The following is a 15,535-nucleotide window of genomic DNA, read 5'->3' on the forward strand; positions in this document are numbered from 1 at the left end:
AACATTCAACCAGAGTGCCAAGGTTTGAGACACTTGGGTGTAGGTGCCTGGGCCTATACAGATCATCAGACCGCAACTGAATTGAAAAGCAAAGTTCACTCCACTACCAGCACTTATTTTTCCAGATTCTCATTCACCAAAGGTCAGATTAGAACGGTTATGTCAATTCTGCACACATCACGAATCTGTTCTCTGTACATCATGTATAAAATATTTCAATCTAATGTTTTCTTCCTTTTACTGTGCTTGCAAGATACAACCAGAGTAAAATAAACAGCATAGCCTATCAGTGACTACCGGTCATAGGACATTAATGTGTTTAGCATCAACAAAGTACAATAAAAGCCTGATGCAGAATAAACTCTTCTCAACAGTAGGAGAAGTTGTCCCCCAGGGTGCACCCAGTTTGTTATACTGTGTTTTTTTTCTCTGCTTCTTGGGCATAACAAAAAGCAATGTCTGATGTTACCAGATGATAGTGTCCTTCTACAGGCAGCTGGTCTGAGCTCACTAACTTTGCATTTGTTTTAAGAGGCTCATTTAGTTCTGTACACTCATTCTGGTCTACTTTTCTTTGATATTACATGTATTATAAGTTATCTCAAACATGTGCATGATACAGAGGGCACAGGGGGAACATCTAGCTTTTGTTGCCTTACCCTGGAAACTTGGCAGACAGCTTGCATATGTGGCGGAGATGTATATATAAATTTGTGTTGATTGCTTGGTCCTATCAGAGGTAAGAGAGGTGCATTGGTGGATGATGATTATTTGTAGAAAGAGAGTGGAGTCCTGTTTGTGTGACTGCAGATGGCTGCTGAGTGTGGCTCACCACAGGATTGCCACTGCGTGTGACCCTGCTGATGTAACAAATGTGCTCCCGTGGTAGTAATTGTACAAGGGCCTTGATAAGGGGCCACAGACGCATGCGGTTGGGGATGTAACACAAGGGTCTTTTTGGTGCAGCTATCAAGCATGGGGGTAAGAGATGTGCTCCAAGCACATCTTGTCAGGCTGGTTGATGAAGCTAAACTGAATTGTCTCACCTTGAAGATTTGAGAGTCTCACAGAAAGGTGTACTATGTAGAACACAATCTGTGAATTAAAAGTATCTCCGTGGGCTCAAGTACTCAGCCATGCGCCTCCATCCCACATGCCAAGTGAGCTATAGAAAACTTCACAAAAATGCAGTGTTATATGCCTTAGACTAAAAGGAAGGACTGCATATTAGGGTGGCAGAACTTCAGGAAGAGAGGACTGAGTCCACCTACACCATCAGTAACTGTTGGCACAATTCCTAGCTAGCTCACAGTGCCTCACCTGAACCCCCATCCTTTCCAGGGACACAGATGATTACCCCAACCTGGAAAATGACATGCTGACTCCCATGGAAGTTGTGGAAACAGATCGTACCCCTTTTATTGTTTTACACAGGCATGGCCAGGATAAACACAAGAGAGATACAAATAAAAGTATATAAAGATTTACTGAAACAGTCATATTCTTGCACAACACAATTATTCTAAAGAATGTGTATTGTTTTCATAGAGTGGCTTACTTCATAACAATGACTGATAAACATACAAATCAAATGTGAAGCACTGGGAGGTCAGCAACAGTGACCAGAAACCAACCAGTAATATCATTGGATGAAGCAGTTAGTTGTACTTGTGTTTCTTCAGCCTGAGCACCGCAACCTGCGCATTGTGGTTATGGAATCACCACTTCTCCCACTTTCATGCATCACAATCTTCCCCAGGAGAAGGATAAAGGCCAATGTGCAAAAATACCAGAACAAAACCAAACATTTCTATGCAAACGATTTTATTCATTAAACATAATAACAAGACTCTCCGTTGTCAATTAAAAACTCGTTCTTTTTCAATTAGAAATACTTGATGCTATTGGAAAGCGTAACCAAAAGTCAAGCCTTTTAAGCAAAAGATGGTATTTTTCAGTCAACTGGCAGATTTTCCATGAACGAAAGGTAAGTAAATTTGGGAGTGAAAGGTGGGATAACGGTGGAAGCTGACCAGATCACAATATAGGCAACTCAAGACTGCGCCAACTCTACACACACATTGTTTACCAGATACTTAATCAGTAGGAATTTGTTACAAAGCATAAAATACCAGGAAAACAGGATGCCTGTCGACTAAGAAACATGCTCTTCATGGCCACCAGTCTTGACTTTGTCATCTCTGTTCTGTTGAAAAAGAAGGGAGAATATTTAGTTACCCTATTGTCATCAATGTGGATTATTTTTTACTTAAAATTAGGTGTTTTTAGTGTATTTGCTACTGTATACAAAAGTGTCACATTCGCATTTTTGCTCATATTTGTATTTAGTGCATCTAAGGAGAATCCAACAATGGGGCAAATTTGTTGCTATTAAAGTTACTGGCCTGCTATCACAACAAACGCTGTGTAGTCCAGAACCCACCAAGCCAATTAGACGTTCTGAAGTTACCCAAACAGGGTAACGAAAAGGGCACTTTTCACCAGAGGAGGCTCTGAGGACTATCTGGTCATAGCATTCAGAGCAGCAAGCAAGTCACCGGAGGTTATTTACCAGTAACCTACACTGAGCTGGACCACATTCTAACTGTAGAAGATGAGGTGAACATGCTGTGTTGTGTGTTCTTGTGGTGCGCTGGGTGGTTTACAATTTATAATGTTGGGGTAGAATATAGGGTTTGATTCTGTGAGGATGGGAACAGACACTTAGTAGATAGCTTGCCATTAACTGTCATAGTTGGTGTGTAGTTAGTAACTGGGGGAAGTTTCTTTATGGGTTCCTCATTGATGACTAGCTTGGGTGAACCTGATGGTTTTCTGTGGAAAATTGTCATAATAAATAATTCTTCTCGGGTTGACCTTCTAGTGTTCATAAAGGTATGATATGTGAGTGATTTGCCATGTAATGCCTATTTAATGGCAACATGGATGGGATGTGGATAGACTGTATCACATTCAAAGATCCTGACAGAGACTAGCAGTCAAGAGTTCAGAAGGGAGTGTGGGTGTATGTATTGAGGCTGCTGGGTAGGAACTTTGGACCCTTGTGTACTGCTCAGATTCTGTTTGTGTTTCAACACACACTGGAATATTCTATAAGCCATAATGCTGTGCAGTGTTGAAATTTGTGTGACATATACAAAGGGCACCAGGAGTGTGGCCAACCGTGTTCTCCCTCGAGTGTCGGGGTGTCTGTCACCTCACATGTTGTACCCCTTCGATCAGAAACCGGATAAGGAATACATAGGGAGTCCTATATAGATGTGCACTGTAGGCAGAGTGGGGAGGCACAGGCATAAAACTGTGTTGTGTCCACGCTGTAGGTGGCCACTCACTAGGCACAGGAATCAATTTTTAAGGCAGCATCAATATTTCCTTTTACTTGGACTGGTTTACGGGCTAATGTGATTTAATGACATCTCTAGCACAGCCAGGTTTAGGGATGGAATGGGACTCAACTATGTGGGGAAACAGGGGTGTTCCAATGACAACTGCTTTCTGGAAACGGTTATACATATTTTACTAGCTGGGTACGAGGCTCTAGTTACACGTGTTGCCACTGCCTGGGTTTGGCAGTGTGAGCAAAGGAGTTTAGGTGGTGGTAATTTGGTGGGAAGTGTTTCCCAGATTTCAGTATCAGATCCGAGCTCTCCCCTTTCATCTGGATAGCCTGTTAACCTAGGGATACACTCAAATGATATGTTTCAGATGTAGATAGTGGCATCTAGAGGATATACTTCTTTGAATGATTTGAGAGAAGCTACCTTCCCTGCATTAGAGATGGAAAGTCTAAGGTACTCATTTAGAGTAGGGCAGTAAGAGGAAGCCTGCCACAAACTGGGTCCCTGGTTTGCTATACTTACAGTTCCTCTGCTTCATTTAAAACTGTGTCCTGCTAAGCTTCACATTGCAGAACACTGCAGAACATCAGCTGGGTCCACCTTCAGAAACCATTTACCAGCCCTACAACATCAGGTAAACTTCCCTATTAAGGATAGGCTTCTGCCTTGTACTTTCCAGTTTGTGACCACCATGCAAGCAGTTACCAACAGGAAACATCCTCAAATTTTTCGATGAAGGCACAATTGTTGGTGGGAGCAATTTTAGTGAAAATTTAGTGCAGAGTCAGAGGGAGAAGTGAGATGAGTGGAGCAAAACCTCAAGCAAAATAGCTGGCAGAAGTAATAAGAAAAGTTGTTTCAGGTGTTGGTGGGAACCACGGGCCAGATGTATCTTTCAGTATTTATGAAAGGCATTCACAGTGCAAATTTAAGGAATCGCTAAAATAGTGATTCCTTAAATTTGCGAGCCTGTTTAGAGAATCGCAAATTGTGATTCTCTAAATAAGAAATCGCAAATAAGGATTCCTTATTTGCGATTTCTAAACCACGTGTAACAAGCAATTCCTTAATGCGAATTGGGCATTAAGGAATTGCTCTTACCACCAAGTTAAGCTTGGTGGTAACCATGTGCAAATTTTAAAAATGCATTAAAAATGCATTTTTAAAATTGACATGTAACGCACACATGCCCCTTTGTCATGTGTACTCCTTACATGTCCTGAAATATTTTTTTGGGGTGCAGCAGAGGGGGCCTTAGGCCCCCAGCACCCTCGGTTTTTGCATTTCCTAAATTGCGAATTCTAGTTAGGAATTCGCAATTTGGGAAATGCAAAAAATTAACAAATATGGGCCTACAGGCCCATAGGTGCGAATGGGGTCTGTATCGCAATTTGCGAGTCGGTAATAGCATTTGCGATTTCTAATAGATCGCTATTACCGAATTGTAAATATGATACATTGCATTTTGAGAATCAGAAATAGCGATTTCTTAAAAATCGCTATTTCCGAATCGCAAATGCCTTTTTTGTTAAATCTGGCCCCACTTGCAGTGCTGGTGAGGGTTTACCATTGAGGTCAGGTGAGGGTTTACCATTGAGGTCAGACGGTCTTAGGTAGGATAAGCAAGGGCATATTGTGAGTTTCTGGATGGAGATTTTAGGTGCCTACTGCAGTAAAAGCCAGCGGTGATGTACCACTGCAGGTTGTGGGACTGACACAATATTATCACATGAGCATTGTTTTTTTTCATGAATTTAAGGTTCTTAAGGAAGCAAGTTGTGTAAGGGTGGTGTCCTCTGCAAGACTCACCTTGAGAGTTCCTCTAACATGAGGAGGAGGTTAGTCATGGTGACATTCAGATAGCATGAGCTCTGTAATGGGGATCACTGAAAAGGAAGGCACCTCCATGACATCCTACATATGGCTATGTGACCCACCGATGCCCTGAAGTGACTAGCAGTCATAAAGTGTGCCTCTGAACTTGAGAGAAAGCTTGACTTCATTAATTATTCTTACCAGAAGTGACGAGATTCTTTATGGACGGCTGCTTTTTGGAGGTGTCGTCAACTGGAACTTTTTTAGGGCAGCCATGACAGTGTCAATCTTCTGTGCCACATTCCACGGCCCTTCCTTCTTGTCTGCTGGGCAAGCTTTGCCTGTGTTCGTCAGAATTTCAATGATCTTTGGCTTAGGAATGTTGTTGTCCTTGAGGAGCTTGTGGACAGTCTTCAGGGCATCCATTCCAGCCTTCACCTTCTCCTGGAGGCTATGGAATGCTTCTCTGACCTTTTCTTTGATTCTATTATTGATATTGTCCACTTCCTTGCTCTTCCAAGGTACTTGTCTCTTGACCTCTGCTGCTATCCCAGTGATCAGGGTATTAAGCTGGATAGGGATGCTGTCCATGGACGATGGATAGAAGTCACCTGGAGGAGATATTGTGGGGGAGGGGAGAATCACAGGAAGTGCAAGAGAAAGGAACATGAGTAGGGAGAAAACACAAAGAGATGTATACATTTACAGTACCCACAGCCGGAGATTTACAGGTGAGCAAGAGCTCTGCTGGGCAATGGGTGATGGGTAACGGTGGACCACAATCTAAGGCAAACTTTTTTCCGATACCACAAACTTTATTCTCAGTCTTTGCCTTGACATTTGGGAGTAAAGAGCGTGTTAATATGTTTCTACATTCACCAATATCACTGCTGCTTTAGTCATGGCGAGCAGCATGATGGTGCAATAGGACCCCAGTGCTCATTGGGCTTCTTCCCTTCTTCATGGGTTGAGTGAAGTGTTGTTTACCTTACTCTACCCTGGCGGAGTTACATTAACATGGAATGCACTGTAACATTCTGTGTTATAGGTGAACTTTAGTCCTTTCAGCGTCTTATGTTTCTTTACCATCCAAAAACGAGATACAAAGCAAACTGGCTGCTGAAGCATCGCTGGAGGTCTGTGTAATGAAAGAGGCCCGCAAAAATGAAGTGAATGAGTGCTGTCCCTATCATTGTCCTTAGGACAAGGTAGAGGAAACATATTTTGTTCTTTTTAAGTATTTATTGGTGTTGTATCAGAGATGTCTAATGAGTTCTGTAGGGTGGGATGGAAGTACAGCAGATGAAGATAAAGATTGTATGAGAGAAAAATGCGAAAAGAGGTAGAGAAGAGACAGTAAAAAAGGTGGTAGAGAGTGATAGACATTAGTGATATGGTGAAAAAGAGATTCTAAAAGACTTCGGCCTGATTCACAAAGGTAAACTTAGTCCTGAAGTCTAAGGTTAAACCTGAAGTCTAATAATAGACAGAAATCTAAGCTTAGATTTCAGGTCTAAAATTAGACTTTAGGTCTAATGTTAGACTTCAAGTCTAAACTTGGGCTTCAGGTCAAAGTTTACCTTTGTGAAGTAGGCCCTTAGATTTCAGGTCCAAATTTAGACTTCAGGTCTCAACTTAGACGTAAGGACTAAGCTCACCTTTATGAACTGAGCCCTTAGACTTTAGGTCTAAATTTAGACTTCAGGTCTAAACTAAGACTTGAAGGACTAAAGTTAGACTTCAGTTCTACCTTTGTGAATCAGGCCCACAGACAGGACACCAGCTAACAAGGACTTGGAGAGCAATATGAGAAATGCAGGTTTCAAAGCGGGGTTGAGAACTCGCAGGAGGATGATGTGTAGAAGGGTGAGAAAGTGGGAATGGGAGGAGACACTTAAGGACATAGGAGAAGGGAAGATAGCCAAAATAAATAATGAATGAGTGAGTGGGAAGACCCGACATAGAAGAGATAATTGTATACAGAGAAGGATCCCCTTTTCTAGAAGGCAGAATGAGGCACAACGAGAAGGACTATTCTAGAACAAAGGCATGGAGAAACAATGAGTGAGGGTACTTTATACTGTAGAAATGGGAAGGTATGGACGAATAACAGCAAATAATGTAGGTAGAGACAAAGGTGTAAAGAGCTTGAGCAACCACAGAGGAGGATCCTCCTTTGGTTCTTTTCTAGCATTACCATTTGTGATGGGTGCTCTTACCAAAGATGTGAGGATGGTCTCCAGGACCCGGCATCATCAAGCCGCCAGACTGGTTCTTGGGAGTAAACAGCATTATAAAGAAGTCCATTGGACACATGTTCACAAATCCTTCTGTAGAGGAATTATCTGCACATAAGGAAAAGTAGGGACATTTCCCATCAGTACATAACTTTGACACATGCAGGTAAAATACATGAAACATAATTGAATGCAACATTTAGGAGATGTTAGGCCTTATGTGCATAATGGCGAAGTCCACAGTGTCTGGCTCTGTAGGATCTGATGAAGTCCCACCAATTGACATTGGTGATCAGACCCACTGGTCCACAGATGCCATCAGTCATTAAATAGCTTAGTTGGGTCTCTCATTCTGTCCACTACAAGCATTGCCTTCTACAAGGGCTCCTTGAATAGGGCATGGGCAATTTCTTAACCATTAACCTGCTGCATCTTGGTTCTGTGTTGTGTACAGTCAGTGGGTTATGAAGGAAGAGATTGCAAAAATGTAGTATCTAAAACAAATACTGAAAAAATCGATCTTAAAACACATACAAAAATGTCGATCTACTTCTAAATTCACAACGAGCTAGGACTGGAGTTAGAGCTGTATAAGAAGTTGAAAGAGAGTCTAGCTGAATTTATGAATCAAACCGCTTTGAATGTATGCATGGTGATTTATGCAAGGTAGAGGCTGTCTTTATTTTGAAATTCACGCCACTCAATAGATGATTTTTACTCTGTTCTTACATGGAACCTTAAACTTGGGGTCCTTTCTTTGATCCCAGTATGCACCATTGACCCCTCATGAGAGGTTCAATAGCATATTAGATTATTAGATTCTCTGATGATGTCACATAACTAAGGGCCAGATGTAGCAAGGGTTTAGCGAGTCGCAAATGGCGAAAATCGCGTTTGCGAGTTGCTAAAGCCACTTTGATATGTAGAAATGCATTTTGCGAGTCGGAACCGGCTCGCAAAATGCATTTAAGCGTAGTTACCATCCACTTGAAGTGGATGGTAACCCAGGCGCAAACCCCCTTCGTGTCTGGATAAAAAAATAATTTTTCAGAGCAGGCAGTGGTCCAAGGGACTACTACCTGCCCTGAAAAATACCGAAACTAAAGGTTTCGTTTTTTTTTTCAAAGTGCAGCTTGTTTTCCTTTAAGGAAAACGGGCTACACTTTGAAAAAAAAATGACTGCTTTATTTAAAAGCAGTCACGGACATGGTGGTCTGCTGTCTCCAGCAGGCCACCATCCCCGTGAGTGCCCTGAATTGCTATGGGGTCGCAAATTGCGACCCACCTCATTAATATTAATGAGGTGGGTCTTTGCGACCGCATAGCGACTCACAGAAGGTTTCTGAGACACCTTTCTGCATTCCAAATTGCGAGTTGCAATTTGCGAGTCGCTGGGACTCGCAAATTGCAACTCACAATTTGGAACCTTCCTACACCTGGCCCTAAGACCTGTTAGAGGTGAGGTTTGATCACCTTTCACATGGAGGAAGGAAGGGATGTAATAGTGTGAACACATAGTGGATGAACTAAAAACAGCAAGGTGGATAGAGGGAGAATGATGGCTAATGAATGAATGAATGAATGGTGTTTGGACACCCGAGAAGGTGGATAGATGAAGGGAGGCAGGGATTGTGTGGCTGTTGGATAAATAAAGGGACTTTACAGCTCATAGGAACGAAGAGACAGTGACAATAATAATGGGATAGAGAAAAGTAGATAAAGAAGGGTGCATCTGCATGATGGGAGGGTGGTAGGGATTGTTCTGTAAGGGTGAGGGCAGGTGAAATAAAGGAGATTAAAGTCAAGGATGTTGAAAGACTGGAATATAGAGGTATTCGTGGGTGGATGGACAGGGATTGATAGGGAGGGCAATAACACATGCATGGTGTAAGGTAGAGTGTTCATTGCTGGATGAGTTACGGGATGGTAAAGAGATAAGCAGTAGAAGGGCTCGAAAGAGCACGATAAGAGAAGGCCACAGGAAGGAAAAAAGGAGCAAGTATGCAGGCGTTGGAGTGAGCAGGTGAGGAATGGAAATGGGAGAGGCATAAGGGATAGATGGACAGAAAGTTCAATAGAGAGGGAGCGACGGATGGAGAGATGAGGAAAAGATTGAGAAATGTATACATGGAAAGATGGGTGGAGTAATGGATGGATGGATGGAGCGGGCAAGGTAGTCATGCAGACCTACAAAGGGAAGAGGGTAAGGAATATTAAATGAGTTGGTGGATGGATGGACGTTTAGATGGACGGATGGATGGATAGTTGAGTGACATATTATGTTGTAAAATTACACTTGTTGATTTATGTCATTGTGATGGCACAAGGTGCAAATTTATTAAAATCCAGGAACAGCATCTATCATGCAGGAAAGAATGGATGCTTAAAGATATGGTCGCTAACACATACAAAGAAGCACAGACATAAATAGAGGAGAAGACAGAGGGGGCAAAGAGAAGAAGCAAGAGAAAATGGGTCGAGAGACAAACTGAGAGACGGTAAAGAGAAAGGACATAGAGACAGAGGTAGAGGGGAGAGAGAGGGAACATGAGAAGGTGGACAGACAGAAATAGAGGGGAACAGAGAGAATGAGAGAGAGAGGGATACATTCGGAAGACGGTAGAGAGAAGGGAGCTAGACAGAGAGGATGAGAGACAGAAAGACAGAGACACATTGAGAGAGACTGTGAGACAGAGAGAGAGACAGAGAGACAGTAAGTGAGAGAGATTGAGTGAGAGAGAGAGAGAAAGAGGTGTAGACATCGACAGAGAGAAAGGTGAGAATGAGAGAGCGAGGGAGATAGAGAGGGAGAGAGCAAGGGGGAGTGGTAGAGAGATAGGGTGACAGAGAGAAAGAAAAAGAGAGAGGAAGAGAGCGAAAGCAAGAGAGAGAGAGAATAGAGAAGTTTAGAGAGAAAGAAAGAGAAAGAGAGGGGCTGAGAGAGATAAGGAAAGAAAGAGAGAGACAGAGGAAGAGACAGAAAGAGTGAGAGGCAGCAAGAGAGAGAGAAGGGGGCAGATAATGAAAGAGGGAGACAGATTTGTAAGAAATGAGCGTGCACTCACAGGAGATGGGTGCTTACTCACTAAGTCCCAGGTTATGAGGACTTGCAGTAGATGTATGTCTCCGCACTGAGAAGTAGTGTGGACTTACAGGAAGGAGTGTTCCCTCAGAAGGGAGATGTGTGTACTCACAGGAGATGGTTGGCATGCACTTTCCTCCATAGGGGGTCAGGCAGCACTTCAGATTCTGGCCACACTCTGTTGAATGAGAGCAGTTCCTGATGGTGCTCGGGTCGGGAAATCCAGAAGGCGGGTTCGAAATATTCAGTTTCCTCAGTATGTCTTCTGGGCAAACTTTAGGTCCCTCTGGCCGAGTCACATCTTTATGGGGAGAAGAGAAGCGCACAGCATGGAAATAAGGTCCCTGGATGACTCCATAGCATCAGAAGCACACTTTACAGTCCTATTTCTTTTTTTTAGCAAACTATTGCATTCTTGGAAAGTTATTCCTTCTTCGTGATTTTCCTTCATTGGTGAGCTCTGGCTTCCTGGTGGCCTTTGACCCCCTAGTCAGTATCGGTGATTCTGATTCCACCTTATGGTGACCCATGGCATTCTCGTGCCCTTTACGCTCACAAACAGTGGCGTAACGAAACTCGAGGGGGCCCGTGCAAAGAACATGCAGGGGGCCCCCTTCTGTACTCATTCGGGCCAGGTGCTGTGCTGCCGGGGCCCTTGGAGCTCGCCCCCCCACCGCCACCCGCAGCGCGGGAGCCTTTGTTACGCCACTGCTCACAAGTTCTTTCACTGAATTTTATATCATCTATGACCCCGCTAGTCTCTACACTGATTTTTCTTTCATCCTCTGGTGATCCTTTGTATCTTGGTGTGGTTTCAACTTGCCATTACCCATCAGCTCTATGGGGGATTTTTGTCTCTCATAATACAGTGACCGGTGACATTCTGGTGCCTTTCGAACTTACCATTATGTCGGAGTCATTATTTTCTAGTGAAAGTGCCTCAAAAGTTGTGCTTCTGAATATTCAAAGGATATTGAGATACAAGAATACTATGGACATCAATGGACAAGGTATGGAAAGGTAAGTGTATTTAGAGCAAGTATAGATTTACTACTCCTACCTACACAGCTAGGTACAGCATTATGGTGACTTTGGGATTCAACATTCTCTGTTGTTTGTTTCCCTCATTCTAATGTAACCTCTGGCATCTGGTGGACTTTGATTCCACCATTATCTGTGGATGGTTGTTCCTCATTCTGCTGTGACCCCTGGCATCCTGGTGCCCTGTGGTCTTTCCATTATCTATAGCACATTTTCTCTCATTCAGAGGTCACCCCTCTGCCACCAGTACCGATGTCTGATTCTTCTCTGTTTGATCAGTGTTCAACAGCATCATGGTGGCATGCTGTTCCACCATTATCAAGGACTCTCTATTCCTCCTGTTGTACCCCTTGGCATCTGCACAGCCTTTGATCCACTGCTAACCTATGCTGTTTAAGCCCTTAAAGGAAAATACTTGAATATCTCTAGATAGCTGTTGATTCCACCAGCGACACTGGGACACCAAGACAAAAGAAGGGCCTTCCAGGGAGCCTGATAGCAGAGTCACAAAGTCCCCTCATCAAGGAGTTTTTAAATTGGTGCCTCTGGTATAGCTCTACCCTTATCACTAGAAACTGTTTTGGCATGGAAAGCACAACTCTAAACTGGACCTCGCTCTGGCTTCATGTAGAAGGACATGGATGGCATCTGTGTACAAAAGGGGAAGTGAGCAAGCATCTGCAGACATACATTCTGTTGTAGCCAAGGAGCACCTGGTGGGCTCAGCATCATTCTCTGGTAAATCAGGTCTCCCACGAGTAGCTTGTGAGCTACTTGTAGCTCTCGAGCTACCTATAAGTAGCTCTCCTGTGTGTAGCCCAGCCTACAAAAACTGAAAGTTCATATTTAAAACCAACATGTAAACTTATCCGATGTGGTCAGTGTTAAAATTATAATATATTCATAGCAGCTGATGATTTTCATCAAAATAAGTAGCTTTTACTACAAAAAAGGTTGGAGACCCCTTAGTTTGCCCTCCCGCTTACTGAGACCTACTGTTCAGTATGCCTTTTTTGACAGGGTGGCCTTTTCCTCTTTAGGTAGGGCAGTTCACGTTCTAGGATAGTATAATCAGGGGTGTGGCTTCAGGAGTGGTGTTTGGGGTGTTAAACCACCCAAAAAATATATTCTGTAGTAAATACTGGGTACAGGTGCTTTCAGTCAGGTATGATGTGGAATCATTTGGATCTCACCCTGGATTTTTACAAGCCCACGCTGACAAACAACACACACACACACACACACAAATACACACACTCTGTCTCTCTTGTCTCTGCCTTAAAACTTTGTTACTTTGAAAACTATTGTAAATACTGGGTACAGGTGCTTTCAGTCAGGTATCGTGTGGTATCTTTTGGATTTCATCTTTGATTTTTACAAGCTGACCCTGACTAGCTACACACACACACACACACACACATACAAGCACACACACAAATACACAAGCTCTGTCTCTCTTGTCTTTGCTTTAAAAGTTGGTTAATTTGAAAAGTATTGTGTTTTAAGTACCCCTAATAATCTGCACTCCTCTCTCTCTCCACTACCTCTTAAACCCTGCTCATGCCCTGCTTCTCATGTCATATATTTTAATATGGTATGCCAGCATGATTGTTGGAAAAACTGAAGACTACACCCCCCCACCTCTCAGATTTACTGACCAAGCCATTCCCCTGACTATAGTCTGCCTGAGGGCACAACTCCCTCTTGTGAGGCATCCCCAGCTCATAAACCATACAATCATGTTCTGTGCCTGATTGACAGTTGTTCTTGTAGTTTTCAATCACCATAAATCCCTCTCTCTGCCAACCCTTCTTCAGGCAAGGTTTCCTAACTATACAGGAGCCTGGGCATATATTTTACAGGTGTCTCTTTACCACCCAAGTCCTTCCTAAGTGTCTTTAATTTCATATTCACTGGAAATAAACATTTAAAACCACAAAACCCCTCTCAGTGACCCTACCCTATAAAATGGCAGGTCGGTGGACAGGCACCCACCCTCTGCTCCCCAGTGGGAGGGGCTCTAGGCTGTACTCACCTGGGACAAGCGGGATGCACTTCCGCCCACAGGGCAGCCAGCAGCATCTCAGCTCCCCCGAGCAGTCTGTATTCTGGGTGCAGTTTCTGACCAATGAGAGATCTGGGAAGCCAGGAGGCATCGGAAAAGGTGAGCCGCCATGTGGCAGCATTAAAGGCGGCATTCCAGGTAGGGACATGAATGGCGGCACCCCAGGTGGTGGTGACGTTATTGCATTCTCATGAAGGTGCATCATCGGTGTACCCCCAGGAGGGGGCAGGAATGGTTCGCTCCTTCGTGCTGGCGGGGGTGGTGAGCTTGCAGGTGGAAGAGGGTGGTCTGGAAATAAAACACAGAGATAGGTGAGAAGATCAAACTGGTAAAAAACTCTTCCTTCCTTCCGACCCACTACTCACACTCTACTTTCACCAAGTCTTCCAGACTTCCTTTCTTTCTCATTTCCTAAGGCTTACTTCTTTTTCTACAACCTCAATATCTCTACTCTTCTATGTTTTGCTCTCATCTGTTCTCACTTCACACCTCCGGCCTCCCACTTCTCCCACTCTTATTCATTCCCTTCACAATTCCTTCGCCATTTCTTCCTCCCTGGCTCCACGTGTACCATGCTTCTCCATTTACTCTGTAATCTTCTTTGCTTTCTTTTCACTCTCCTTCCAATTTCCAGTTTTCCCCTTTCACCACGTTTCCTCCTTGTTCCATCCATCTCCAGGTTTCATCCCTTCTCTTTGACGCACTCACCTTGTCTAGCGATGTCTCTTCTTTAACCTTCTCCTGAGTCAATGACTTCCTACTTCCCTCTCCAAAGCACTTGACAACTTTCTTTCTCCAGTATCCCAAATCTTCATCACCTCTCGGCCTAGCCCCACTTCTTCCTCTTCCCATACTCTGCCTCGAGCTTACATCACCATATCCGAGCCCTACTGGTCTCTCAAGCTTTAGCAATTCAACTTCTTCCCTAGGACATCAGCCCTCACTTTGTCTTTTCACCACCCCTCATATTCCTCTGACCAGCCATGTTTTAAGAAACTTTCAACCTTTACCAAGTCATGTCCGCTCTCACCCTGCAATGTTCTCTGCCATTACCTCAGCCTCACCTTTTAGCCTTCTACCACATTTCCTCGTTTGCCTCTACAGCCTCCCACTCTCCCATTTACACAACTTTCCCCCAGAAGCGCCTTGACGCCTTCCACTCGTCCCTCCCCTTGTACACTTTTGGACACCCACTATGAGCTACACTGAATTCAACCCTCTTCTCTTCCAGAACTTCTCCCCACCATGGCCCCTTTTCTCCAGCAATCACGTGACCAGTCTCCCCTACTATCTTCTTCCGGGGCAGACTCACCAGCTGCTGCCAAGCCAGCGGCCACCAGCACGGACAAGATGAGGATCTTCATTGTGACAAATCTGCCCAGGGTCACTGCACAGGTCAGAGTGGGCCTTCGAGGGAATGTAGAGTCCAAAACTCCAGTCACTCTTCCTGCTGAAGGCTCAGCCTTTTGCGCCCTTGTATTTATCTACGGATGATTCCATTGTGGGCCGAGCGAAGGGGAGGGAGAGGGGGCCATAGGGCTCTGAAACCAATAATTATCGCATCACGCCGCGCATGGAACCTGAGCAGCATCCACCAAGCTGTGGCACGTCATCGCGCTGACCATGCATGGAGCAGTCCGGGCTACCTGGAAGAGGCATTGCATCCCTACACATACTGAAAACAAGCTTTGTGTGACATTTTCCCTCTGCATGACTCAGCATCCGAGGACACGATGACATGTCACCGGAGTACCAGGAGCTATGGTCACCTCTTTGTCACCGAGCTGGTGCAATAATTCCCTCTTTTGAAAATAGTTCGTGGAACCACCCTCTTTCCATAGTATTAACTCTGCCTTTCTGTAAGTGACACCCGAGCTGTGGCTATTTATAGGTTGCATTTGAAGAATTCTTTTGTGGGTTGCAGCAATCCCAGGGA

At 44.1% G+C, this 15,535-nt stretch overlaps 1 protein-coding gene across 1 annotated transcript; it reads right to left on the reverse strand.

The window, feature by feature from the left end:
* Nucleotides 1-1,390: 1,390 nt before the first annotated feature.
* Nucleotides 1,391-15,045, reverse strand: LOC138303606 (uncharacterized). The gene is made up of 6 exons (XM_069242897.1): nt 14,912-15,045; nt 13,570-13,887; nt 10,606-10,794; nt 7,394-7,519; nt 5,376-5,785; nt 1,391-2,206 (listed from the first exon to the last, which is right to left on the reverse strand). Exons 1-5 carry the CDS (start codon nt 14,961-14,963, stop codon nt 5,394-5,396), a joined length of 1,077 nt encoding a protein of 358 aa, XP_069098998.1. The 5' UTR covers nt 14,964-15,045; the 3' UTR covers nt 1,391-2,206; nt 5,376-5,393.
* Nucleotides 15,046-15,535: the final 490 nt, after the last annotated feature.

This window comes from Pleurodeles waltl, chromosome 7 (genome assembly GCF_031143425.1).
Source record: "Pleurodeles waltl isolate 20211129_DDA chromosome 7, aPleWal1.hap1.20221129, whole genome shotgun sequence".
NCBI classification, from domain to species: domain Eukaryota; kingdom Metazoa; phylum Chordata; class Amphibia; order Caudata; family Salamandridae; genus Pleurodeles; species Pleurodeles waltl.

Bases quoted from the DNA above. Each gene is read 5' to 3' on its own strand.
- LOC138303606 (XM_069242897.1), bottom strand. From the start codon at position 14,963: ATGAAGATCCTCATCTTGTCCGTGCTGGTGGCCGCTGGCTTGGCAGCA. The intron at 13,888-14,911 runs GTGAGTCTGCCC...TTTTATTTCCAG, and splicing joins CGCTGGCTTGGCAGCAGCTG to ACCACCCTCTTCCACCTGCA. The intron at 7,520-10,605 runs GTGAGTACACAC...CCTTATGTGCAG, and splicing joins GTGCATGCCAACCATCTCCT to ATAATTCCTCTACAGAAGGA.